This window comes from Erpetoichthys calabaricus, chromosome 3 (assembly GCF_900747795.2).
Source record: "Erpetoichthys calabaricus chromosome 3, fErpCal1.3, whole genome shotgun sequence".
Lineage (NCBI taxonomy): Eukaryota > Metazoa > Chordata > Cladistia > Polypteriformes > Polypteridae > Erpetoichthys > Erpetoichthys calabaricus.
In genome coordinates, this window is record NC_041396.2 from 252669784 (window position 1) to 252695478 (window position 25695).

Below are 25695 nucleotides of genomic sequence, written 5' to 3' on the forward strand. Positions count from 1 at the left end.
TGGGGTTTCCTACTCCACCATACCTAAAGAGTAAAGATGTATAGGTTTGGTTAAGTGTTGTCTCTAAACTAACACTGCATTGGACTAGTGGCTGTTTCCTGCCTTTATGTCCACTGATGGCTCTACCCTGGGATCCTGAATTGGTGGTTAATGGGTTTGAGAGCATTACAGTATTTTAAAATTATTTCCAAGTCTCTCTTTCCCCTACTCTTGTGACTTGTCTATATTTTCCCTCTGCCTTTCTCTCTCTCTCTCTCTCAGGAAAAACTCTAATCTTTGAATGTTACTGCCTGTCAGGCTCTGCCCGAACAAAAACCCCATCAGCAGCTCCCAGTTCAAGGGTTATGTATCCCTCTGCTATGACTTGCAAGATTCTTCTTGTCTGTGCGTAGTCCTTTGTTTTTACCTTTCAGGCATTTGGGCAGGGACACGCAATTCAAACAAGCAGAGGCTCGCATCTGCTAGGAAGAAAGGGACTGCTAGTCTGAGCTTGAAGTGCACATCATATAACCCTGTGGTGAACCCAGAGTATTATAATGTGACAGATGTGTTTCGGTTTTGCTAATCTTGCTGGCATCCTTCCAATAGTCATAGAAACTTCCAAAGGTGTGGCGGCTGCAGTCACTTGTTGTGTTCTTACCATGAGAGTTGGGTCTGTCTCTTATTTGTATAAAATACTATGGAAACAGTGGAACTTCATTTTTTCATTTTATGATGGAGACACTAGCATGAATAACAATCGTTAAAAAAAAAAAAAAAAAAAAAAAACAGGATTACCATAACCTCCACATTGTGTTGCACTTTACCAGGTGGTAAGAGAAATTATAGATTTATTCTGTTTAGGCGTGCAGCATGGTACTTTGCAACATTCATGTGGTGTGTTTGTTTTTTTTTATTTTTTTTTTTAAATATAAAGTTTTCACCTTTTCTCTAACAATAAATATATACTGTACTACAGCTGGTGAGTTGAAGGGGTTACTAGCCACCATTGTTGCACAAAGTGACAATTTCATTCTCTTCAGAAAAGGGAATTGCTTTAAAAACTGTGTAGGAAATTAAGGTGCTAATTCATGGTAAATTATGAACTATAACAAAATTGCATACTGAAGGATACAGTTCAGCAGTGAATTATAATTAAGAGAAACTCGGGGGTGGGGAATACTTCAGTTTAGGAGTGTATAGTTCTGGAGTCTTACAGGCAAGGGTAAAAATAAACCTTCAATGCTCTTAATAAGACTTATGGTACTTTAGAATAGGATATTGTGACCTTGACAGCTAAGAGATTAGCATCTCAGTACATGGTAAGAGTTGGTTAATTAAGGAGACTAAATCAAGATTTGAGCTTAGTTAGGTGATGGTTCCATGTGGTCAGTATCCAGATATATATACCCTGTGTGTATGTATATATGTATATATATATATATATATATATATATATATTATATATAATATATTATATATATATATATATAATATATATGTATGTATGTATGCTATAAATATATAAAATGTAATTTTATTTAAAGAGATTTGTAAAAAGCCACACGTCTTCCTTGGGGCATGTAAAGTTCTCTCTAGAGAAGGTCCTGGGAGTCGTGTTGGACTAATCATTATCAACTTCCAAACAGTGTACATTAAGAAGGCTAACAGAAAGTTATATTGTACATTGTGTAGAGTGTAATTCAAAGGATGTTATGCTTACACATTATAATGAACTGGTGAGGCTTAATCTCGAGTACTGTGTACAGTTTTGGTCTGCAGTCTACCAAAATAAACAGCAACACTAGAAAAAGTCTGGAGAACAGCAGTTAGGCCAATTCAAGGATTGAAAGGCATGAGCTCTAAGGAGAGACTGAAGGAGCGGAGCCTTTCCAGTTTAAGCAAACAGAATTTTTAAAATTACGAAAGACCTGGTACAGTGCATCCAAGATGTTACTTTAAACTGAGTTCAGCAAGAGAAAGGGAGAAAGTTGAGAACATCTTTAAGGTAAATTTTGCACAGATGTCATGAGCTTTTCTTCACACAAAGAACTAAACGACACACAAAATTCTATAAAAGAGTGTGGTAAAGAGCAGGACTTTAGGGATCTTCAAAACACAACAAAACTTCAGAGAAATTAGGTGGATATGATTGGTGAGCTTTGCTGGGCCACACTGCCCTTTCTCATCTGACATTTTCTAATTTTCTTTTATTATAACTGTTTAAATTTGTTTGTTGCACTGGTTGTGTTTATTCTGCTTTTCCCCCATAGCTGTTGTGTTCTAAGCATTCAGTTGCATTTCTCACTTAATATTGCAATCCTCCATTTCAGCTGTCCAAACTTCTATATCTAGCCATATTCCTTTATAATGTCAATATTTTATTGTCTCATGTAAAATAAACATTTTCTGGAGTCTGTATTCAAAGTTCTAATCTATATATTGTCCTTTGTTACTAAGGGACTCCCTAAAATTAGATTAAGTACACTAAGTGTATGACTAGATGTTAATGTTGGTTTTATCATAGCAGCTTGGTCATAGTTAGAGTTGTGTACAGGTTTCTAGTTTTTATTTCTCCATGTATTTCAAATAAAAGTGGAACTTTTTTTTTAATAAAAGGCGGATCATCTAATATTTATTTCTGAGATCCTTCCCCAGGCTGTTATGGGATACCCTTTGAAAAGGTGTTTTTTGTATGTAGTTATTGCTTTATTCATGGAGACAGAAGTTTATAAGACAGGAAGTAGAGAGAAGTATGATTTTAAAAGAATGAATTGAAATGCAGTGCTTTATTTAAGAATGAATGAATGATAAGGAAGTAGCTTTCTACCACCTCCTTTATTATGTGATGAAGTTAACTAAGACATTAATCAAAGTCTCATGTAGGTGTAAACTCCAAATTTGACATGGTAGACATCTTTCAACATTTGCAGCTGATTGGGGACCAACACTTTATAAGGAATAAACACGTCAGTGGACTGGTTGGCTTTGCTGCTGGCCTATCAATGACCCATTAAGTGAATGGTGCAAGTGACTCGCTTTGAGGTCACAGCAGTGACTAACCGCTTCATGCCTCCCTTGTTCTGTTTGTTTCTCATTTAGCCTCAGGCTGGTTGACTGCATAGCAGCTGGAGATGTTTGTTTAGCGGGAGTTTTGGCAGTTGTTGTGTGATTTCTTTTCAGAGTGAATTAATTGATGGCACATCTAAAGGATATGCACACAGTCATGCTTGAGTTCTTTAACTTTTCTTTGTGAGGAACACAGTTGTTCAAATTGTAATCTCTTAAATTAAAAGTAAAATTCTATTTGACTTCACAAAATATCCTAGTTAAAAGGGTAGGTTTTAAAGTGTGTTTCAGATCTTAATTTTTAAGGGTAAAAATGTATTTCAAATCTGGTTAAAGTAATACAGGGTCGTGGTTGCTGGTTTAAAATAAAAATCCCAACCTGCTCACTCTTGATTTTTCAAAGGCTAAAGTTAATCCTGGGTTCAAATCCTGCTACTGATGTTGTGTGACCATGAGCAAGTCACACAGTGGAAAAACCAAAAGAAATGTAACCAGTTGTATCATAAATGTTGTAAGTCGCCTTGGATAAAGACGTCAGCCAAATAAATTAAATGTAAATGCAAATCTGAAATGTAAATGTAATGCATACTTCTTTATGCCACTTGGTGATTATGACAGTTGACTAGTGGATTCATTTATTTGTTTTGAGAAACAATGTGAAGTATTCGAAACCAATAACTGTAAATGCATCCTTTCCAAGGAAATTCTTTAACATTATCCATTTGTGTCCATCTCTCAGTATTTCCAAAAATTCATGTTAAGCAGCTAGACAAAATGTTGCAGCAGCTGTCTTGCATAATAAGTAATTATCAAATAGGCAGTAATCAACTGAGCCAGGTTGTCATGGCACATGTTTTTTCAAACACATTTTAAATTAATAGCCACAAGCATTATAATAATTGTACTACTTGCAAGATTGAAAGCAAAGAAACACCCATTTCAGTGTAGTTTGCAGTGAAGGTAGTCCTGTACTAAATATCTTTTAGTACTAAAGCCCATCTCCTCATCTGCAGTCAAAAGTTTGGAGAGTACAGGAGATTTGCGTACATGGTTGACTTTTTAAATTTTAAGTCAGCATTTGTGTAGTGTTATGTTAACACCATTTTGGACTTGGAGGCTGTAGCAGCCATCTTTGTAATGGAGCATATTACCATGTACCATAGAGTAGGATTTACCAGTCACTTTTAGTTCAGTTCCCTTTCAAACTCATTTTTCTTAAGCTTACCTATAAAAAAGACCAAATCCTCTATTGACTTCAGTTCTTTTATTGGAGTCCATTCAACAGAGGTGGTGGCACCTACTTTACTTACCATTCTAACTCTGTTAAAAAAATGATATCAATATTTAATATTTGACCAAAAATGTTTTAAACTGTCATAAAACTTATTTGTCATCTTCAGCACCACCTATATTTTAAAGTATAAAATATGATGGAACCGCTGTTGGATGACTAGCCACACAATTAGAATGCCCTGCATATTTGTGACACGTCCCTCTTTAACCTCCTTTTCTGGGTTTTGATACTTTGATACCATCTACCAGACGACTAGCTGTAAGAATGGTTTGTGCAAAAGGTAGCTGAAATTATGTAATGTGGTAAAATGATTTTAGTGCAGTTTTGTTTTCTCATTTATTTTTACTAGGTGAACAATGTACATTACAATAATGCTCTAGGTTTCTCTTGTCAAACCTGTACGAGCTGGTGATGCTTAACAGTTCTGATTTTTCTTTTGTTGCAGGTTCCACAGAGATTAATCTTGCACAGAGCCCCAGATGGCACACCAATCCAGTGGTATGAGGAAGAAGATGCTGAAATTGTCAGTCAGGTGTAGCAAAAGGTGGATTTGGTGGATTTCTCCCTGGGTCATGTTGTCTGGCATCATTCTGTAAATTCAGTACTTTCATGGTTTACTGTTTAGGCTGGAGATCTCAAATTAAAGGAAGAAACTTTTGCTATCCTTAATTTTCTTGATCACCACAACTTGAATAGATGTTTGAGCAAAAAACTTTGTAATAACATGGAAATGTAGCTAGTTGTAATGGAGATAACAGATGATGGTTCCAGCGTTGATCATTGCTTAGCGACACATCATACAGCACTTGAACTACAGCTGCACGAGCAACCTGGCAGGCCAGGCCAAATGATTAGGACAGTTTGGCACATCTGAAGTGGGAAGAGATGATGTCTTTGTGGCTGTGCACTACACTTCTCATTTTTCTTTTTGGGATGGTACAGAAATGTACTGGGGGTTGAGGGCAAGTTAGACAATTGTAATAGTATGGCAGCAGTTAAAATAGAATTTACTCTGCTTTGAGAAGGTAGATCTGTTGGTGTTGTATTTAACCCTGACATATGAGAAAACCTGAGAAGATTTTCATTTTCAGTGATTATTATTAAACTGAAAACTTCAGAAAGCAAAATTTTGTAGGTCATGATAAACTGCTACGTATGGGTAAAATAAAGTCCATTTACAGATGTGTTTACCCACCCTGAAGCCATGTAGGACAAACGTCTGGAGTATGATCATTCCACTCACAACGTGGGAAGTGGGTGGGACTTGGGTTAGAGGGGAATCTTTCTGTCTCATTTAATCCAGCTTAAAAACCATGAATAGATCACTAACTTGTTTTCCCTCATGCACATTAAGTATGCATATGCCTATCATCATACTCTTGACAGATTCCCAATTTAATGTCTAGTAATCCACTCTGTCATTTTTCCTTAATTTTCTAAATGTGAAATATTTTCCTTCATTTACAGTAATCCCTCGCTACTTCGCGGTTCACTTTTCGCGGATTCACGACTTCGCGGGTTTTTAAATACAAGTGATTGCCCGCCTATCGCGGAAGTTATGTTCCAGACCCATCAGCAACAGGAGAAAATCCGCGATATAGAAAGACCATATAAATAAACATTTTTATAGTTTAAGCCTTAAAATACCCATCCCACATGCTTTAAACACATGTAAACTTATAAAACACACTTTGTTAACACATATGATATGTGGATGTCGGGCTAAGGATATGAGTAACATCTCACTATTATAAAACATTTTAACTTCACGCAAGACAAGACAGTGAGACAGGAAAATTGGTGATGTACAGGCTTTTAAATTATTGACAGGCAGAGCGACAAGCAGCACAAAGCCAGCACAAAGTCCACTTCTCCTTAGCGTTCATTCAGCTCCCCACCCCCTTGACAATGCGAACTGCGCCTCCGGGGAGGGGGGTTTGAGCGAACGTGTTTTCAGCCCTCACAAAACCACACACACACTCCTCCTCCTTCCGAACACGCAGAGCGACAAGCAGGCATTTTGGCAGAAGCAGCACAAAGTCCATTTCTGCTCAGCGTGAGTTCAGCTGTCCCCCTTCACAAAGCGAGTGCAGACACATTGACGTCTGATCGCTGCGTGTAGTGTGCAGTGTTGGTCTGAGGTGTTTAAGAATGTAGAAAGTGTTTAAGAGCATAGGAAGTGTTTATAAGAGTGTGGGAAAGGTTAACAAGAGAGTGAGAAAGGTTTATAAGAGTGTGGGAAGGGTTTATAAAGCCTTAAAATATGTATAAATAATAAAATAAATATAGGTCGCTACTTCGCGGATTTTCACCTATCGCGGGGGGCTCTGGAACGTAACCCCCGCGATAGGTGAGGGATTACTGTACCTTCCATATCCTAAAGGGACATGTATGTGTGACGGTGTCACATCATAGATTGGCACTTTATTCATTTTTTTGTCACTGCTTTCATATGTTGCTGCTGGGATAGGCCACCAATTTCATAATTCAATTTCTTTTTTTATAATGCATTTCATGTTATATTTGCCTTAAAGTGTTGCAGTACAATATGACAAAAAGTCATATAATAGGATTTTTTTTTTTTTTTCCAGATAAGTATTTTCAGATATTGAGCATTAAAAATTCCCCTTGTTATCCTGGTGGAAATATGAAACTTATTCTTAGACATTTTAATGTGTCTGTTTAACTAAAATTATTCAATTAAGTTTAGTACTAGAATTTTATATTTTGCAAGAGACTTTGTAAATTGTGTAGTTTACATACAGTAGGTATATTTGTTTGACCTTATCTGCAAGATTTTGCATCTGTTTATTAATATATTGATAGCAACATACATATGATAAACAACTGTTTTATGTAGGCTTTGATGTATAAGAAGGTAATACATAAATAACTTCAAAAGAAAACAGCTGCCCTTATGCACAGTATTTTTATTTGCACTTACAACATTCTACAATAAATATACTAAAGTTATTAAATAAGCAAAGTAAGTGATTGGAGGGAACAGTAGCAGTATCATATGGATTGCTTTTGTAGTTTAGTTCACATCCTTTTGCAATAATATATAAAGTCCAAATTAACAAAAGACACGATTGCTTTCTTGTGAGAATGTATAGAGAGGAAGTTTAATTTAAATCGATTGTTTTCTTTTGATTAGAAATTTGGATGGAAATCATATCAGCTTGCAATGTGATTCTCCATTTGCTTTGGAATGCTTTTAGCAAGGCAAACATGGGGCTGTAAACTAATTCAGTTTAAAGTGGTTATTTTATATTAAAATCCAGTGACCTTAAGTGAATTTCTGAACACCAAGTGTTGCTAGTAAATTTATTTTTATATATATTTTGTAAAAGGCAACCATCTCTAAGAACTGAGTAGATGTTTGTCACAGAATTGTAATTTTTTACATTTAGATTTAAGATATAGAATACTTTTTGGGTTTTTTTTCATGACAAGAATCTAAAAGATTTTTCAAGATTGAAAAGTAGAGAGGTATTTTATGCAGAATTACTTTACACACTTTTAAATTGTTTTGCTGGTACTTTCATTGAATTAACACATCAAAACTGATTTTGAAAATACTGCAGGTAATCCATGTCTAAATACATTTTCATCTGAATGTTCTGAGGTAATACTGATTTGAATCCTAGGCAAAACTCAATTGCACTGTGAAACTACATTTTCACAATCCTTAACATCCAAACAACTGTGATTTCTTAGTACCTATTTAATACTGTCCAGGAAGTTGACTTACGTGTATTAAAGTGACCTTAAGATTCATGTGCTGATTTTGTAGTAATGAATTTGTGTTTATAGAGATATTATAGTAGCACTGGTTCATTTCTATGTTTCTGTGGAAGAAAAGAAAAAAAAAACTTTGAAAACTTGGATTTTCATTATGTAGTCACAATGCTCTTTTTTTTTCCACAATGTGTAATAATATATACTGTAGCTATGGGATATCTACACCCATCTGTTTGTTTATTTATTTATTTATTTACTTAACCATTTTGATCATGAGTAACCCAAATATCACAATGGTACAACTCTTCGGATGTTTCTGTAGCAGGAGCACTGGCAGGCTGAGTAGTAGCTTATTCACAGAGCCGCTGGATAGAAATTAGCTCACAATATTGTGGTTTGCAGCCTAATGTCTAAAACACATTTAATATGGGTTTAAAGGGTCAGGTGTGTGGCCTAGTGATTTAAAGAAAAGAAGAATTGACTTGTTGTTAGTTGCCCAGCACATTAAGGGGTGGCTGAGGTCATTACAGTATGTTTTAAAGCCATCCAAATAACTAAGAACTACAGTATATTTTTTCCTCTTCGAATGGAGAGAGCACTAAGTAAAGCAATATTTATTCTGTTTAAAATATCTGTTTCAATTTGTGTAATTTATCCATTCCATAAAATAACACTATGGATGGAATGATTATTCATAAGCAGGTGTTCCAGAATTTAATATTTGACTATCAATGTTAAAGTACAGTATTTGTAAAGAGACAGCAAGGCAAGGAAAGGAAACTCCTTTAATATTGAGAAAAGATTAAAATGGCTAAACCTTAAAAACTGCTAGTAGGTTACAAAAGAGGAAATGTGGTGTCGCAGCATTAGTGCCGCTGTCTCACAGCTCCAGTGGTCTCTGTTCAGCCACTCGCTGGGAGGTCAGTGTCTCTGTGCATTTCATGTGGTGTTTTTATGGCTGCTTCAGTATTTTCCTTACTCCAAAAATATGCCTGTTAGGCTAATCGGTGACTCTAAATTGACCTGCTATGATCAAATGAAGCTCCTCTTAATCAGCAGCCATCCCATCCAGAGCTTGTGCCCAGTCCTCCCATGCTAGACTGGGGTACCCATGACCCCGTGATAGTAAACTGGGTCTGGAGAACAGGCAGAAATTAATAACACACAGCAGCTAGAAATATGAGTCAAAAAACGTGGAGCTCATTGTTCTCACAAATAACAATCTAATTAAACATAGCTAACCGGTAGCTCAACGTTTCTACTGAACTATGTACTGTATATAAGATATGGACAAATATTTTGTTTTGACAGTTCAGGGATTAAAATAGCTTCTAGCAGATCTACAATAAGAAACTGTAAAAGGCCAAAATTTCTGCAACATTCTTAAATACTGAAGATTTTGACAAATTCTTTGGCCCTTTAAACCAAGAGAATGGGATGTTAGCTTGGGCTGATGTTTTTTTTTCCCCTCTGAGAAAAGCAAAGAGCAGTATACAGTATATGTATATATATATATAATATAAAGTAAGTTTTACAGAAAAAGTGATAGTCTAAGTTCCCATCAAGATTAATATTCAGAAAATGTATTAGAAAAAATAATGTGTTGTATTGCCTATCTTAACCTCTAAATAGGTAGCCAGGATGTCACTTGGGTCAGTGTCTGCTTTCACAATAAATTTCAATAAATTCTGCTGAGAGCACATAGCTCTAAGTGACATCAAAAATATTTCCTTTGGACAGGCATCATGAGGAAATGAGCACCAGAGGTCCAAATAAACCCCCACCTTTGATTGTCACCTCATTTCCATTAGTCAGCATGCTTCCAGTTATCCTCATTTTATTAACTCTCATTCCACTCGTACTGCTTTTCATGTCATCAGCTCCACCACATGAACACAAACCTGGTGTGCCACTCTTCTAACGTTGGTTCTAATGTTTAACACAGGGTTTATTTAGTGAAAAGTCAAGCAAAATGACACCTTTTATTGGCTAACTAAAGGGGTTTATTTACTAACTCATCTTGCTCTTGCTGCATTATATTCTTAAAGAGCACCTTCCACCAGCCATTATTAATGCTACTTGAACATTTTTTGCCAGTTTTATGAGTGGTGTTAATTGACTTTTCCTTTGCCGATACTTGTATTAATACGCACATCTTAAAAGCGGGCAATTATTTGGTATGTTTGTGTTTGGGGATGACTGGGTTTGGGTGTAATTGCTGCATTCTCCTATATAAAAAGATTTTAAGACTTAATAGTGCTCTAACACCGTTCTCTTTTAATTACCTACAATACAATATGAAGTATCTGGTCCTGTGACACAGCAGGCACAAATCATACAACAGCATTACATTTAAACAAAATGATGTAACCATGTCAAATTAAATAGACTGAAGTCTTTTTGACAATATTATGTAAACACTAAGAGCAGACTAACCTCTCTGCTGTTCAACTCTCTTGTCCATTTTAAAGGAACACTTCACCCACATATGTGTGTGTGTGTGTATACAGTGTATGTATATATATATATATATGTATATATATATATATATATATATATATATATATATATATATATATATATATATATATATATATATATTACAAATTGTTCTCTTCCCTCACTACAAACGGTGAGTAACAGATTAAAAAATATTTTATATATATATATATATTTTTAATCTGTTACTCACCGTTTGTAGTGAGGGGAGAGAACAATTTGTAACTCATGATTTTATGCAGAATGGAGACAAACGGCGAACAATATCAAAAATGCAACCAAGCATTTGAATTCTAGACCTGTCTCCAGTACATTTGTGTTCATCCTTAGGTTATTTAGTGGCAGTCTGTGAAACTGCATGGTGGAGTCGTCCTTCAGCTTGGAAATGCACGTTCTCTTCCTGATATGTTTAATTTTTAGTTTTTCATGTCTCTCAGTGCACATTTTTTGTTGCTATAGTGCGAAGTGCAGTGTTAGCCAATAAGCTGTTACTGGGCTGGCCTCCTGTCCAATGAATGAGCTGGGAGGCGGGTTTTCAATTCAAATGCTCTGAGCGCTTTGCATTTTCGTTCACAAGATCATTTTATGGAAAGACATATTTAACAATATTTTAGGAAAGGCTCATGTTTGGGATGTTGTGAGCACATGACATTATAACTTCATATGTGGATTATGCAACACGAATAATGGTTGATTTTTTTTTTTCTCTCCGTGGACTTCTTGGTATTGTTTGTGTTGGTCACCATAGTCACCTTTTCTATCAAAGTTTTTCTCATGAAAGCATGACCTCAAAATGTTTTCTCAGCCATCAGTACAAACCACATGGTTCTCTTGGTGGAAGTATTCCTTTAAGTGACTTGGCAGAGTTTGGACAGTGTCTGGTGTTCTTCCACAAGTGTGCTTACAATGTGTGTAGCTTTAAATGTCAGTTAGTCTTTACCTCGGTCTCTGTTGTAAAACTGCAACCAAACCATACTGTTATATTCGCTTTCAAGCCCTGTCATCCTCCCATCTTTATCAAGCCCCGGTGGCCGAGCTCCTTGAGTAGTTGCTGCTGCTGTCAATTCCGCAGATGCTTTTATAGTTTTATCTGCCTTCTACAATTAACTTGTAAACTGTTTGATCAAAGCTGTGTATGTATTTTTAATATATTAAATTATTTGTTGTACAGGTTTGTTTTGTATAACCTTTTTGCTGCTGATTTACATGGAAGTAATATACTAATATTGTATGTTTAAAATCTTGTAATAAAACATTTGTCACACAGAGGAGTGTTTTGTGGTTTGTTGCAGATGTGACTTCATTTGCCTGCACTCTTTACAGAAGACTTGCAAGTGAAAATGTCTGTACTGTGTACATGTGACAGTAAAGTGTACTGCAGGGTACCTTAGTCCTCATCCCCAAGGGTCACCATGCCTGCAGTTCCTTCATTACGTGTTACTCTTGATGATTCAAGGTGGCTCTGTTTCTTCTCAGATTCCTAGTGTAGATTTTCCATTTCCTTTCCTTTTCAGTTTGGATTGCACCTTCCATCAGTTTGCACTTCTAGACTCTAAGACTTGAAAACTGACACAAAGGACAAGCTACTCCTTCATATTTTATGAAAATGTTTGTGGTTATCTCCATAGGTTTTCTTGCACATCCCTGAAGATGTTCAGTTAGGTTGATTGGTGATTGGTGGGTGGGCTGTCCATTAGATTGTCCATGATAGGTTATAATGCCTTACTCTCTGTGTTTCTGGGTTGTATGCCTCGGTCCCCTGTGACCCTAAACAGAGTTCAGCAGATTGGAGAATATTCCAAATTTTGTTTTATTTGAAGACACCCCTGTGGTGATTGTATAATTCTCTCTCTTCATTCTCCTTATGTTTGCTCCTTTAACGTGATAAGCACAGTCCGCCCAGTGCTGCCTACTAGATGGATGCTTTCTGACCTCACAAGCTGTGTGGAGTCCATTTCCTCACTGACTGTAACTTCTGCTTTGAATATCCCCCTGTGTCTTCTGGGTTACCTCACACGTGCAGTTCTCTGGCTGTCTTTCTGCATTCTATTGGGTGCAATTCAGTTATATTTTAAGATTTGAATTGAAATTAAGCCTTTCACTGTCTTTTTCATTATTTTTGTGACATTGTGGTACTCGTTATGTGACTGCGTTGTCGAGGTTGTGATGAGGACTCTTTTACTTTCAATTTTAAACCCACGTTACCCGACTCGGGTGCCATTTTAGTTCTTCTTACTGCCCTTGTGCATTGTCACCCTTTCATAACATTGTAAACTTACTCGGCTTCTAATGGCTTATTCTGTGAATTTCACCAAATAGACATGAAATGAGGCTCCACTTACCTCCATGAACAGTTTCCATGTTCTCTTTATGTTTTGTGTCTGTTTGTTGAGTCTCCAAAGACTTCATTTTACAGGTACAAACTTCTGTAGATGTCAACATAGAAGAGACACTGGGCAAGAATTAGCCATCTAAGTGACAGGCTCCATTTTCAGCTTTCTGATTAAGAACATAATGTGAATAAAAAATAAAAGATGGGTGCCGTGGCCGACCTGGACAAAGACTGTGCTGCTTAAAAGTACGTGGCCTGTAGAGGGTGCCACATTTTCATGTTTTATTGCTTTACAAACTTGATTCCCAGTGGATTTAATTAGCCATTTTGACCCGATCATCAGAAAAAAAGACTATTTAGTGTCAAAGTGATAATGAATTGATGTAAATCCTGCCGACCTACAGGTTTATAGAGCCATCATCGTCAGGGGTTCAGAGTACAGTCCACTGTCTGGCAGCCTGATTAGCGAGTATACAGCACCTATAAAAAGGTGTCAACCCTTTGGACTTCATGTTTTACAGCACTGAATCACACAGACTTTACAACAATTAGGCTTTTTGACACCAATCCATTGAAAATGGTTAGGTGTCAGAATGAAAACAAATGTCAAAAGATTGATCCAAATTTGTTACAAATCTAAAACAGAAAAAAATTGATTGTGTAGTAGTCAGTATGCAGTAGGTGCACCTTTGGCAGCCCACGTTTCAATCAGCTTTGCACATCTGGACATTTTCCCCCATTCATTCCTCTTTGCAGAACTGCTCAAGTTCTGTTTAGATGGCACGAGGATTGCGAGGGATCAGTGCAGCCACAGATTCTCAGTTGTGCCGAGGTGTCGATTCTACTCTTTCTACTTCACGGCATTAATTAACATTGCTGTTTTTAAGCCATTCCTGTGTAGCTTTGGCTTTATGCTTTTTGTCATTGTCTTTCTCAAAACCAGATCTTCTCCCTTACAAACCTCCCCAGGTTTTCCTCCTGAATTTCTCTCTATTCTGCTGCACCCATTGTACCCTCCTACTGCAGGGAGGAATCCACACAGCATGACGCTGTCAAAACCAAGCTTCATGGCGGGGATGGTGTGTTTTTGATAATGTGCAGTGTTTGTTTTACACCAGTGGTGTCCAACTCCAGTCCTGGTGGGCCGCAGTGGTTGCAGGTTTTCATTCTAACCCTTTTCCTAATCAGTGAGCAGTTTTCACTGCTAATGAACTCCTTTTCCCTTCATTTTAAAAGCCCTGTTTTTAAGGATTCAGTCCTCTGAATTGATTCTTCATTAAATGGCAGCCAAACAGAAATGAGACGTGAAATGAGCCAACAGATGACCAGCTAAACTGGAATGTCGAACTCCAACCAGTTTCTTAATAAGAAGCCATTTCTTGCTGTTAATTAAAGCCGTTATTGAATATCGGGACTTGTTGCTGCTCTCATTCTGCCACAGCAGACTGTTGATTTTCTGTTTTTTTCTAAGACCACCATCAAGATGTTTTGGTGACCTGAGAGATCAACCTTACCAAGACCATCACCTTTCTTTATTTTCAGACCAGTAATGGCGCAAAGCATGTTTTGCTTGACTTGAGCATTCCTAGTTTTCATCCTCTTTCTTTCTCTGTATGTTTGGCATTCGTTTGTTCAGAGGTTGATGCGCTTGCTGTTTCCTGAGCAGCTCGTCTTTTCTCCACCCTAGCCGCCTCTTCTTCTCTTCCTTCATCAGCATCTTTTCACGTTAAAACTGATTAAGTCAGTGTTCGTGTTGCAATTACTTAGTATGTTTTCTTTAAATTTTCACTTAAGCTGGCACTTAAGTCTTCAATCTGCCTCAAGAATGATTTAAGATATGAAGAGGTAGGGGAAGTGATGGCAAAGGTGCTAGGGATGAGAACGGTGCCCGTACACATGTGCCGCATGGCCGCCCAGCTGGCTGCTGCCGAGAGTTGATTCTACAATAAAATAAGAAGAGGAATAAAAATCATCAGCCCGAAAGTGGATAGTAGACGTCACATAGTATATGTGAACCAAAATTCATGTCAATAGTTTAAATGGTTTGCAAGCTACAGGTGATTTAAAATCCTGGACATACAAACGGACAGCCACGGTAGCATATTGTATATAAAGATATTGTGTGATGGGCACAGGGGAGCTGGTCATGTGACAGCTTGTTTTATGTCTCATTATTGTTTGGCTTCTCAATTAAGGAAAAAGAGACGACAAAGGGGCCCGAGTCAAGTTAATTAAAACTAGGCAAAGAAGTTAATCAGCAGCAAAAAACTGGTCGCTAATGAAGAAGATGGTTAGAATGAAAACCTGAAGCCACTGCGGCCCACCAGGACTGGAGTTCGACACCCGTACTTTAATGTTTCAGCAGTTTAGGGAAGACTAAATGCCTCTCTTTCACACCGCTCAGTTTTTTCTTAAGAGGCACATAATGTATCTGTTTCTTTCAGCTGTTTTTTCTAAGACCACCATCAAGAGCAGACCAACATGACCGAGACCTTCACCTTTCTTTATTTTCAGGTTATCTGGTCATGTGGCGGCTTGTTTTGTGTCTCATTATTGTTTGTAAGGAAAAAGAAACAACTAAGGGGTCTGAGTCACGTCAATTGAAACTAAGGCAAAACACATTAATCAGCAGCAAAAAAAACGGCTCATAAATGAAGAAGATGGTTAGAATGAAAACCTGCAGCCACTGCGGCCCACCAGGACCGGAGTTGGACATCCCTGTTTTACAGCAAAATGGCATTCAGTCTGATAGATAACAAAGTTCAGTTTTGGTCTCTTCAGGCAACTGAGGCCTCTTTCAGTGGACTTCAGAGTCTCCTGTGGGCCTTCTGGTAAACTCCAGCCAAAATGTCATAGCTGTTTTTTCTCTTCACCATTTCCCCCATAATGCATTGACTGGTGAAGCGCCTGGACAACAGTTGTTGTTTGTTGTGATGAGCGGTTTGTGGCGCTGGGAGACTCTTTAAATAAATCATTTTGTGCTGCGTAGCTTGCATGCTCAGAAGCGGGTGTGGGTGTGTGTGTGAGTGCATTTCACTCGGTGGTTAAATGGGATACTTGGTCGACTGCGCCACGTGCGGAGACAGGCAGATCAGTCGGGTGCCTCAATTGTGCCTTGGGTGGAGCTGGTGTGACGCACCTGCATCCAGTTAGGCAGGGCGATAAAGAGAAGGGGGAGATGAAAGGTGAGACAGACGGGCAGACAAAGGATGAAGGTTAACAAAAAAGAAGGGCAGGAACGGGAGAGAGCCAGTGTGGTGGAAAGGCAGCAGGCGGATTGGGAATGAAGCCCCAGGGATGGAGGGAGTGGCTGGCACTGAAAAGGGGGCTCCTACTGAGCATGGGAGGCACTCCCCTACAAGGGCAGGGAAAGGCAGCAGGAGTCAAAGAAGTGGAGGCTCGTGGTGCCCCGTGAAACGCCATGGGATGGGCAGCGGGGACACACGCAGGATCAGAAGGTTGTCTGTGCCCGTTGGATGACATCTTGCCAAGCTGCAAGATCTGAATAGGATAAGCCGGAGAGCTGCACCAGGGCTTGGGGATTTTAAAGGACAGCTCCTTGCATGGTTTTTAACTTTGTCTTATGGAATATTTATTGACTGTTTTTAACCTCCAATGGCACTTTTGTTTTATGGATTATTTATTGAATGAACATTTGCTGCACTACAATTCTGAACACTGTCTTCTTTGGTTTTGAATAAAAGCACTGAGCACTTTATGCACCCACCCCTAGTCTGGATGTACTGTATGTGTCCTCACCTGCTAGGCTCACGTCAGTTACGGTATTGACGGTGGCGGGTTCAAGAGGCCCCCAAACAAGGGTGGGAGCATGGAGCTAACCCGCAACATCACATCTGCACAGCCTCTCCAATCCTTTCAACTGCAGTTTGTAACTCCGCCATAGATCTCTTGGTAACCTCCCTCACTCCTCGCCGTCTTGCACGATCACTCCCTTTTTGTGAATGGCTTTCTCTAGACAGATTTTCAGTACTTAATGACTGGTTTAGCTTCAAGGCATATTCGGTTCCCTGACTTGGAGTGTTCTAGGAGGTTAGGCTACCAGACTGACTCACTACAAGTCGGACCTTCCAGATAAGGTGCTTTGAACAACACACAACTGACCCCCCCATGACACGTCATCTCCAATGAAACCATCCTGGGACTTCTAAAACTAATTGGCTGCTCCAGCGATGATTTAGATGAATCATATTAAAGGGGATACATTTAGAAATGAGTACATTAGAGGGTCAGCTCAAGTTCCACGGTTGGAAGACAAAGTCAGAGAGGCAGGATTGCTTTGGTTTGGACATGTGCAGAGGAGAGACGCCGAGTATATTGGGAGAAGGATGTTAACGATAGAGCTGCCAGGCAAGAGGAAAAGAGGAAGGCCTAAGAGAAGGTTTATGGATGTGGTGAGAGAGGACATGCAGGTGATGGGTGTAACAGAACAAGATGCAGAGGACAGGAAGATATGGAAGAAGATGATCTGCTGTGGCAACTCCTAACGGGAGCAGCCAAAAGAAGAAGTTATTAAAGGGGATAAATACTCGTGTGATCTTATGCTTTATATTCATAATGTATACCGATTTGCACATTGATATTAAAGAGCCTCTTTCGGTTGATCCGTGTCAAAAGCAAATTATAGCCACTGTGATTGTATGTTGTTTAACAAGCGATGTGAAAACTTCTTAAACTTTTTATGGACACTTTTATATTCTCTTTGTACTTCAGCCAGTTTTGAGCTATGGCTTCTCACAATCCTATCCTGGCACCATCAGTTGCAGGACAGGAGCCAACACAGGAGGGTGTGCCAGTCCTTGGCAGAGGGCACTTAACTCCCATTCACAGGTCCCCATTAACTTAGCCAGTGCATTGTTGAGCAGTGGGACACAAACTCCGGGAGCTGATGACTGCCTCCTGCTTTGATCTTGGGACCTGTGAGTTTGCAGTGCTAATCGGTGCACCACAGCGTCTGCCCTTAAAGATCACATTTACATTTCTTGTCACTCATCCAGTTGTGACGCATGCACTCGGCTACCAAAGTCCTCTTGGAGGATTTCCTTTTTACAGAATGTTCTGCTTCCCTCTTGTGGACAGTCTGCTAATTTCACATCTAAATCTTGCAAAAGGAGGAACTTCGATGGTTCCTGAGGATGACAACTTTACACTTGAGCTAGAGAAGGGCATCCTGGATCAAAGTTGAACAGTAGGTGAAAATTTTGTCTTGGGCTTCATTGGGTGTTGTGACTTCTCTCCTCCTTGCTGATTCATCCTTAAGCTCAACCACACATGAAATTCGGAATATCTGCCTGCTGACTATCCTTTTGCTCTTTTGTATCTCTCTTCAATGTTTTACCTTCACAGGTCACATCTTGCTCCCTTGCATCATAGAAGTTACACACTTCACCTCCTTTCTACAATCAGGTCCATAATATTTGGACAGTGACACAATTTTCTTAATTTTGGCTCTGTACGCCACCACAATGGATTTGAAACAAAGCAATTGAGATGTGATTGAAGTGCAGACATTACGCTTTAATTAAAAATTATGAAAATCGTGTCACGGTCCAAATACGTATGGACCTGACTGTATAACAACCTCTCCATTTCCACCATTGGCACTGTGTAGTCCACCACCATGATAAGAGGTCCCCCCATTTGCTGTCTGAAATTGCTGGGCTATGTACTCGGCAAGGTAGCAGAAGTGTAGCACTGAAGTTGTTGCCTTTGCTGACTCCAGTATATCTGAGAGTTGGCAGAGGTGGTCTTTCTACTCTGGATAGCTCCTTCTATCTCAGATATGGAGTGCGGTGGCCTGAATTCCAGGGTTTACCTAAAACTTGTAGCATGGAATACTGTTCATTTTTAAGTGGGTTCTCTTGTTACTGCGAATAAACTGTTTGATTGTCAACAATGTCAACAGTGTGCCATTAAACTGGACCACTTGCCTGCACTATTGAGCCTCTGGCCTCATGGTTGGAGTTCAGTCTTGGTGCTCAGATCAATAAGGCACATGTGGCTGTCCACTCTCATGCTACTTCCATCTTTAGTTTTGTTCCTTCTCCCTCAAGCAGGACCTGCTTTAGATAACCTTGTGTACAGATCAGAAACTATCAATAAGACGTTCATGAAGGACCGAACAGACGGGCTTTCCCAAGTTTACACAACCAGCTTCTCACGTCAAGGTTGTGCTCACCAATTTCAGACACCTATTCCAGGACAGTCTCTGCCAATCCACATCACCTTCCCTTTATTGTTAAGGCACGGCCTGCCGTGGATTATTGTGAGGGGAAGAAAAAGGTAGGAGATGTAAATTGAGCAGTAATGAAGTCGGGACAGGCAAAAGGTCAGAACTGGGAAATCGATGGAAACTGGCAACCAAGAACAAAAGGATGCAATGAGAAGTGAAAGTTGAAACCAAACTTAACACTAGGGCCTTCTTGCATTCAAATTGACCACACTAAAGGTCTTTACAAAGGACTTTTTATCCACTGAGGGAATAATGTGAGCAGATGACATCACTATATTTATATCATCACATCCCTGATGTCAGAAATAAGATGATTGCAGTTATTTGATGCTTCCATAAGCAAAAAATAATCCTAATAATAAACAAAACCTGCTACAACGACAATCAAAAACACATGAAAAATGCATCAGTATCACATCCTGCTTCAGGCCTTCCAAATCCATACCTGCTGTGTCTCCTCATTCGATTCCACTTTGCTTTCTACCATTGCTACAAGATCACTAGCCTTCTGTAGCTGTTGTGACCGACTCTGCCATCCACGTCTGGTCACCCTCACCTCCATCAGTAGTGAAGTCCTCTCTTTTCATTTGACCTTTCACATCATCCCATTACACCTCACAGTTGTGTGTGGCCTTCTCTCAAATGCATTTTCCAGATTAATAATTCCTTGCTATTTTTGTAATCATCACAAATGTAAGAAATATGAAAACGAGAATTAGTAACGCCACTGAGAGCTGAGAAATGCCTGTTAGATGACCACCAGGGTGTCAGCTCTGACTCGTGTATGTTCTCTTGCATTTTAAAGTTGTTGTTTTTTTTGCTGTTTTTGAATTTTATTTTGTAAATATACAACACAAATATTTGGTATATTTTGCAGTTAATTGTGTTTTTGGTTTTGTTTTGTCTTTATGGTATCAAGTATTGTGACATTTACTAATTATTGTAGAATTGTGTTAATAGTACTTTTTTATCTGCCTTGTCCCCTTCATGTAGAGCCAAAGGAGGCAAAGTCACCTGAGCATGCAGCTAGAGACCAGGGTCCTCTTGTGTAAAATTTTGCTTAGATTCCATGCTAAAATTTTGCTTATGCAAGAAAGGAAAATGGCGCACATACAACTAAAATGTATTTATAAACTGCACATATGCCAGGTCCAATGCGACGTTCCTTTATAAATCTCAAATGAACGTTAAACTATGAGCTCACACACGTTTTCAGCCACTCCTTGTCTCCTCCCACCAGCCACCATATATGGCTTAAAAAATGCCTATTTGAATATTCATGACCCAAACACCATATACATTTGGTCATGTTCCTGACTAATGTCTTTCCTTTGAAACTGCTAGAGAACACCGAAAACTCAGTGAATGTGAACTTAAGGTATTATTGACATTTGTCAACATTTAAGGAGTGGCTGGGGGGGCCTGCATGACCCCCAATGGTTGCAATATGTTACTACAATAGGGCATTTTTTCCTTAATTTTTAAGGCCACAGTCTAATGTAAATATGTTAATAAATAAATTAGGTGCATGGTAATGTAGTGTCACCTCGTAGTAAAGAGTCAGGGGGTTCACATCCCTGGTGCTCTCCTGTGTGGAGTTTGGACTGTGGAAACTGAAACAAACCTCCCGAGTAAAGACATGCAGGTTAGATGAATTAGTGTGTGTGTGTGTGTGTGTGTGTGTGTGTGTGTGTACATGCAATAGGCTGGCGTCCTGTCCAGGGGTTGTCCCTGCCTGTGCTTATTGCTTACTGGGATAGGCTATAGCCGCCCCCTGCCCTGGATGAACTGATTTAGAGTGTGGATGAATGGGTGAATCAACGAATGCTACAATATGTCCTGCCCAAAGCAACTCAAACTTGCATGGTGCTAATCATTAAAACAGACACTGAGTAATTTTAATTACGGGTGACTTCACTGCTTCAGATTTAGCCTGAGAGGGGTTATTTCATCTTGAATGTTTTGTCTTCAGTATTTCCCTCTTTTACATGCCTGATAGTCGTTCTTCACAGCAAACAGATCCTCGGTAGTCAGCCCGAGTGATTCAACAGCAGTGTGCGGGTGCTCGACGCTTATGCCTGCCTGTACAAACTGCGGCATTCTCGGTTGAGCAACTCTGCATCACACGTCACTCACACTCCTGTTGCAAAATATTTTAAAAAAACAAAAATGTGATATCTGTATTTTTGATGAAGCAGTTAAATAACAGAACACGCTCAAATTTTCAAATCTGTTGACTAAGTCGCAACTGCATGTTAATCTACGCGTGTACTTTCTAACTTCTTAAATTAAGAAAGTGATTGTTTTGGCATTATTCAAATACACAGACAAACTTAAAAACAACATTTTCTGTCATTTACAGTAAATATTGTTAATGGTATGTGTGTTATTTTTCATGACTATGACTGAGTTAGGAGCCAGACGGACTTCCTAGGGCCGGCCTCTCAGAGTTGTGTGCTGATTTGGAGCCTACATTACAAAGACCATCACGCAGAAATCGCACAATTCCTGTTCCATTACAGATTTAAACCAACATTTCAGGCCTCTTTTTGTGTGAACGCAAATTTTATAAATCTGATCCCTGACCCCAGCCTAGTGTTTAAGGGAACTTTGCCATTGTGCTTTTGTCCTTTGACTCCTGCTTGTCATTCTGTGCTTCTGTTTTTGGATTTCTGGTTTGGACCCTTCTGTCATGAAAGGTACTGATTCTGATCTTGCTATTGGATTTGTTTCCTCGTATTTTTTGTCCTGTGTCTTTCCCTGTCTTTTGTGTGGCATAGTGGTTAAGGCTTTAAATTTGAAACCATGAGGTTGTGGGTTTAATTTCTGCTGCTGACACCGTATGACCACAAGCATGTTGCTTCACCTGTCTGTGATCAAATTGGAAAACCAAAATAAACGTAACCAATTATAGCTCAGATATTGCAAGACAAAGGCATCAGCTAAGTAAATGTTTTCCTCGTGTAGATTTTGTCAATACATTTTTAATTATTTCAGAAACTTCCATTGAGCATGGCCAGAGGTTTTCATGTCTTTACCTCTTTTCTTTTTTATTTTTGTGTTCTTTATTTCGTCTTATGCAATTTCTTGTATTAGGAATTTGTTAGTTTTCACATACCCCTTGGGGTCAGAGCGCATGGTCAGCCATTGTACAGCGCCCCTGGAGCAATTACAGGTTAAGGGTCTTGCTCAAGGGCCCAGCAGAGTAGGATCTCTTTTAGCAGTGACGGGAATTCAAACCAGCAACCTTCTGGATACCAGCACAGATCCTTAGCCTCAGAGCCACCACTCCGCCCTATATTCCTTTGGATATTTGTAGACATTCTGATATATATATATTTTTAAACTTTATAAGCCTTATTTAGCCTCATTTCTGGGCCCACCTGCTGATTTTGGGGTCAGGCTGCCTGAGGTGGTGAGGCCTACTGTGTTAGAGCTGAGGGCAAGCCTGGCTTTTAGTTTTTCCCTGACTTATGTACATGTTTGTCATTTTGAATTATTGTGTTTCATGTGATTTTGGTTGTTATGGTCATTTTGTTAATATTGTTTTACTGAAATATTATTTATGGTTTGTGTATCATGCCTTGTATTTTGTGAGTGGAGTCACAAGAGGCAGGGCCACCATGATGTCACTGCGGCTGGGATACCCCCTGCCTTTATATTCAGATGGAGGAGATGGTGCCTGCAGAAGTTCATCGAGAAGTTGTGGAGTGTTTTTCATTGTGTAAGTACGTCTAGAGTTTTTGTTGAGTTTTTATTTTATTTTATTTTTTGCCTTGTTTTTTGGATTCATTGTTTGGATCTTGATTTGGACCTGCTAGCCTTGGGTTATCTTTTTAGAACACCAAGACTTTACTTTTTTTCCTTCTTTCCTGTTATTCTTGTTTCTTTTCATGTCTCATTTTCTTATTTAAATCAATTCATTATTTTACAAAGATTCCTTATTTATCTTGTCTCTCAAGCCGGAGATTAAAAGTATATCCCCACTTTTGAAGGGTATGTTGTGTATTTTGAACATGTAAATCATATTTTTGGACTTTGAACTTTCTGAACTTCATGGTGGGCCTGTGCAGGCTTGAGTTTGGAATCAGGCTGTCCATGGCGAGGCCTATCTCCAAGCAGGCCAGTGAATGCTCTGGTCTGATCTGTGGGTCTCCTTTCACTCTTTTCACCATGATTGTGTTGCAATTTCACAACAATAGCAATGGCATATAATTAAATAGCAAGTCCTGTCTAAGTTTTCTTTAAGTTTAAGTTACTTATTCAGAATCGTGGTATAGATTAACTTGCTACTTGAAATTGTGTTCTAAAGTGAAATGCTTTTTATAAATTTTAAAAGTACCTTATCAGTTTTTGCAGTTTATAATGTGCTGTAGGTTACCAGGGTCCAAACATAAAGGAGAGAACCTTAAAACTAGTATGTCCACTTTGAAGTGGCTCAGTTTTCGATTTAAGAAAACACTCCTCCGCGTTTGAAGCATTTTTCTAAAAATGGAAGGAAACTAGAAATAGTCATTTAATCACAGATTCACAGGTCCTGTTTTCTCGAGGTAAGGATACATTTCTTGCTTACTTTTGTGTTTGCAGCTGCTGTAGTCAGTGGAGGTATGACAACCCAATGCCAAGCCTTGTCCCCATAGTCTTATTTTACGTCGCTTACAGAGCCAGATGTATGCTGAGTGGTAGCCTACTGAAAGGAGTTTCATTGTATTTTGTACAAATAAGAATACATTGGAACAGAACTGATTACACTGCATTGTACTTTTAATAAAAGCCTTCAATTTTTGAACAAGTCAAATCACCTTTTCCATGGCTTGATTACACAAGCACAATAAAAAAAAATTAGAATACGAAAAATCAGAAATTTGCGACCAGAGCAGACTGAAGCATTGGATTTTTTAATACATGATAAGCTGGTCTTGCTGAACATATAGTAATAAAAAAACCGAGGACTACATTTTAGAGTTAATAAATTACTGATGCCAAACGATCCATAAATACATGGGGTGAATGTGCAGACTCCATGAAGACCCTGGTGCTGTTAGGTAGGGATGACAGCTTTGCGTTATCACTCTGTCTATGCTAAAACATTTTTATTAAATTTACTAAACTTCTCCTAAGTTTAATTGGCTTGAATTGGGGTTGTAAATTGGCCTGTGTGTATGTGGGTACCCTATCCAGGAGTTGTTCCAGTGCTTTCTGGGGTCAGCTGCAGCTACCCTCTGGATAAGCAGGGTTACGAAGATGGATGGATACCTGTATTGTCTGTTCATTCCTTGGCACTTGATTGTATTGTAAGTGTGTGTCGTCTCTCACTGAAGCACACGCATGCTTTACCAAACCAGGAGCAGCAGGCCGCATTTTTGTGAACTAAAGAGATGAACTGTTTGTGTAGTGAAAGCAATCGTAAGTGTGCCTTTTTCTAATTACGGTTGTCTAGTTGTCTACAGGACAGTGACCTCAATTCACACCTGCGCATCAACATTCAAAAATGTCAATAACTGTGTTTGGTAATTACGTTTCAAGGTAAATCCACCTGGAAAAAGCTAAAACATGGTGGCTTGTAAAGTGAGCTGGTCAGCTTTTAAAATGGCTGCATCTCACAACAATGGTTTGCTTTTTCCTTTCTTATCTTGGATACTTTTTACAACATGGATATGCTGTTTTTTAATATGTGTGTAATGATGCACTTCAGTAATCGATTACATTTTTGGCTTGAAAAATGGATGTATTACGTAAGTTTTCTTTATTGTAGGATCCCAGTATCCATAAGCTCCATTATGAAATGCAAGAGTGGGCTAATTATTTTTAAAAATATATTTCACTGGGGCACAGTGATAAACTAATATATACCATGATGGTGAAGAAATAACTTTAACTTGAAAAATACCAATCTTATCCTTTAAAAAGAAGTTGGCTTCTTTAATTGGTTTAAACACCTTGCAGCTCTCCAGCAAGCCCTTTGTTAGCACATTCAGGAATGCGTTCATTTTGGACGACAGCAAACAATTAAGCAGCATGGCATGCCCATTTTTTTTTAAATATATGGTTTTGTCTTGAGCAGGCAGTAAAGATGTTTTGCTTGTCACGAGTGCCAAAAAAGGCTCGGCGGGACTGCAGCATAGACCCCGTCCAGCTGGAGTTAGGGAGCAACTACAAAAATGATTTTAAATGCGCCAAGAGATGCGGGTGTATTGGAAAAATCAGTAAAATGTCGTTATCTAAAAGCAGAGTGCAAAACTGTTAGTAAAGCTGAAGGTGAATTGTGAAATGTCGTCTATCAAAGGTTGAGTTTTCTCCAGAACCAAGTTGCTAAAACCGTTAACCAAACTGAGAAAAGGAAATGCTGTGAGTCATTAACAGTATGAGCACAAGACTAATTCATTGATTGAGGTGTTAATCCGTAATCTCAGACACTGTACTGTTTGCTCAGGTAGGCTATAAAGCAGAGCACTGTGATGAGGTTCATAGTGCCTCCTGGGAGGAGACCCCTTACGACAGTGCCGTGTGCCCAAGCAACCCAGTAAC

The 25695-nt window shown here is 38.8% G+C and overlaps 1 protein-coding gene across 3 annotated transcripts in view; it reads left to right on the forward strand.

Annotated features, from left to right (window-relative positions):
* The window catches only part of inavaa (innate immunity activator a), a 42491-nt gene extending 36553 nt beyond the window's left edge, over nt 1-5938 (forward strand). For 2 of the 3 annotated variants that reach the window (XM_028798076.2, XM_028798078.2), the window contains exon 10: nt 4788-5937. In XM_028798076.2, the coding sequence (XP_028653909.1) occupies nt 4788-4880 (93 nt within the window). In that variant the 3' untranslated portion in view covers nt 4881-5937. Of the gene's footprint in view, nt 1-4787 lie in introns of all 3 variants that reach the window. The other variant, XM_051924319.1, reaches the window with a different exon arrangement.
* The last annotated feature ends 19757 nt before the right edge of the window (nt 5939-25695 follow it).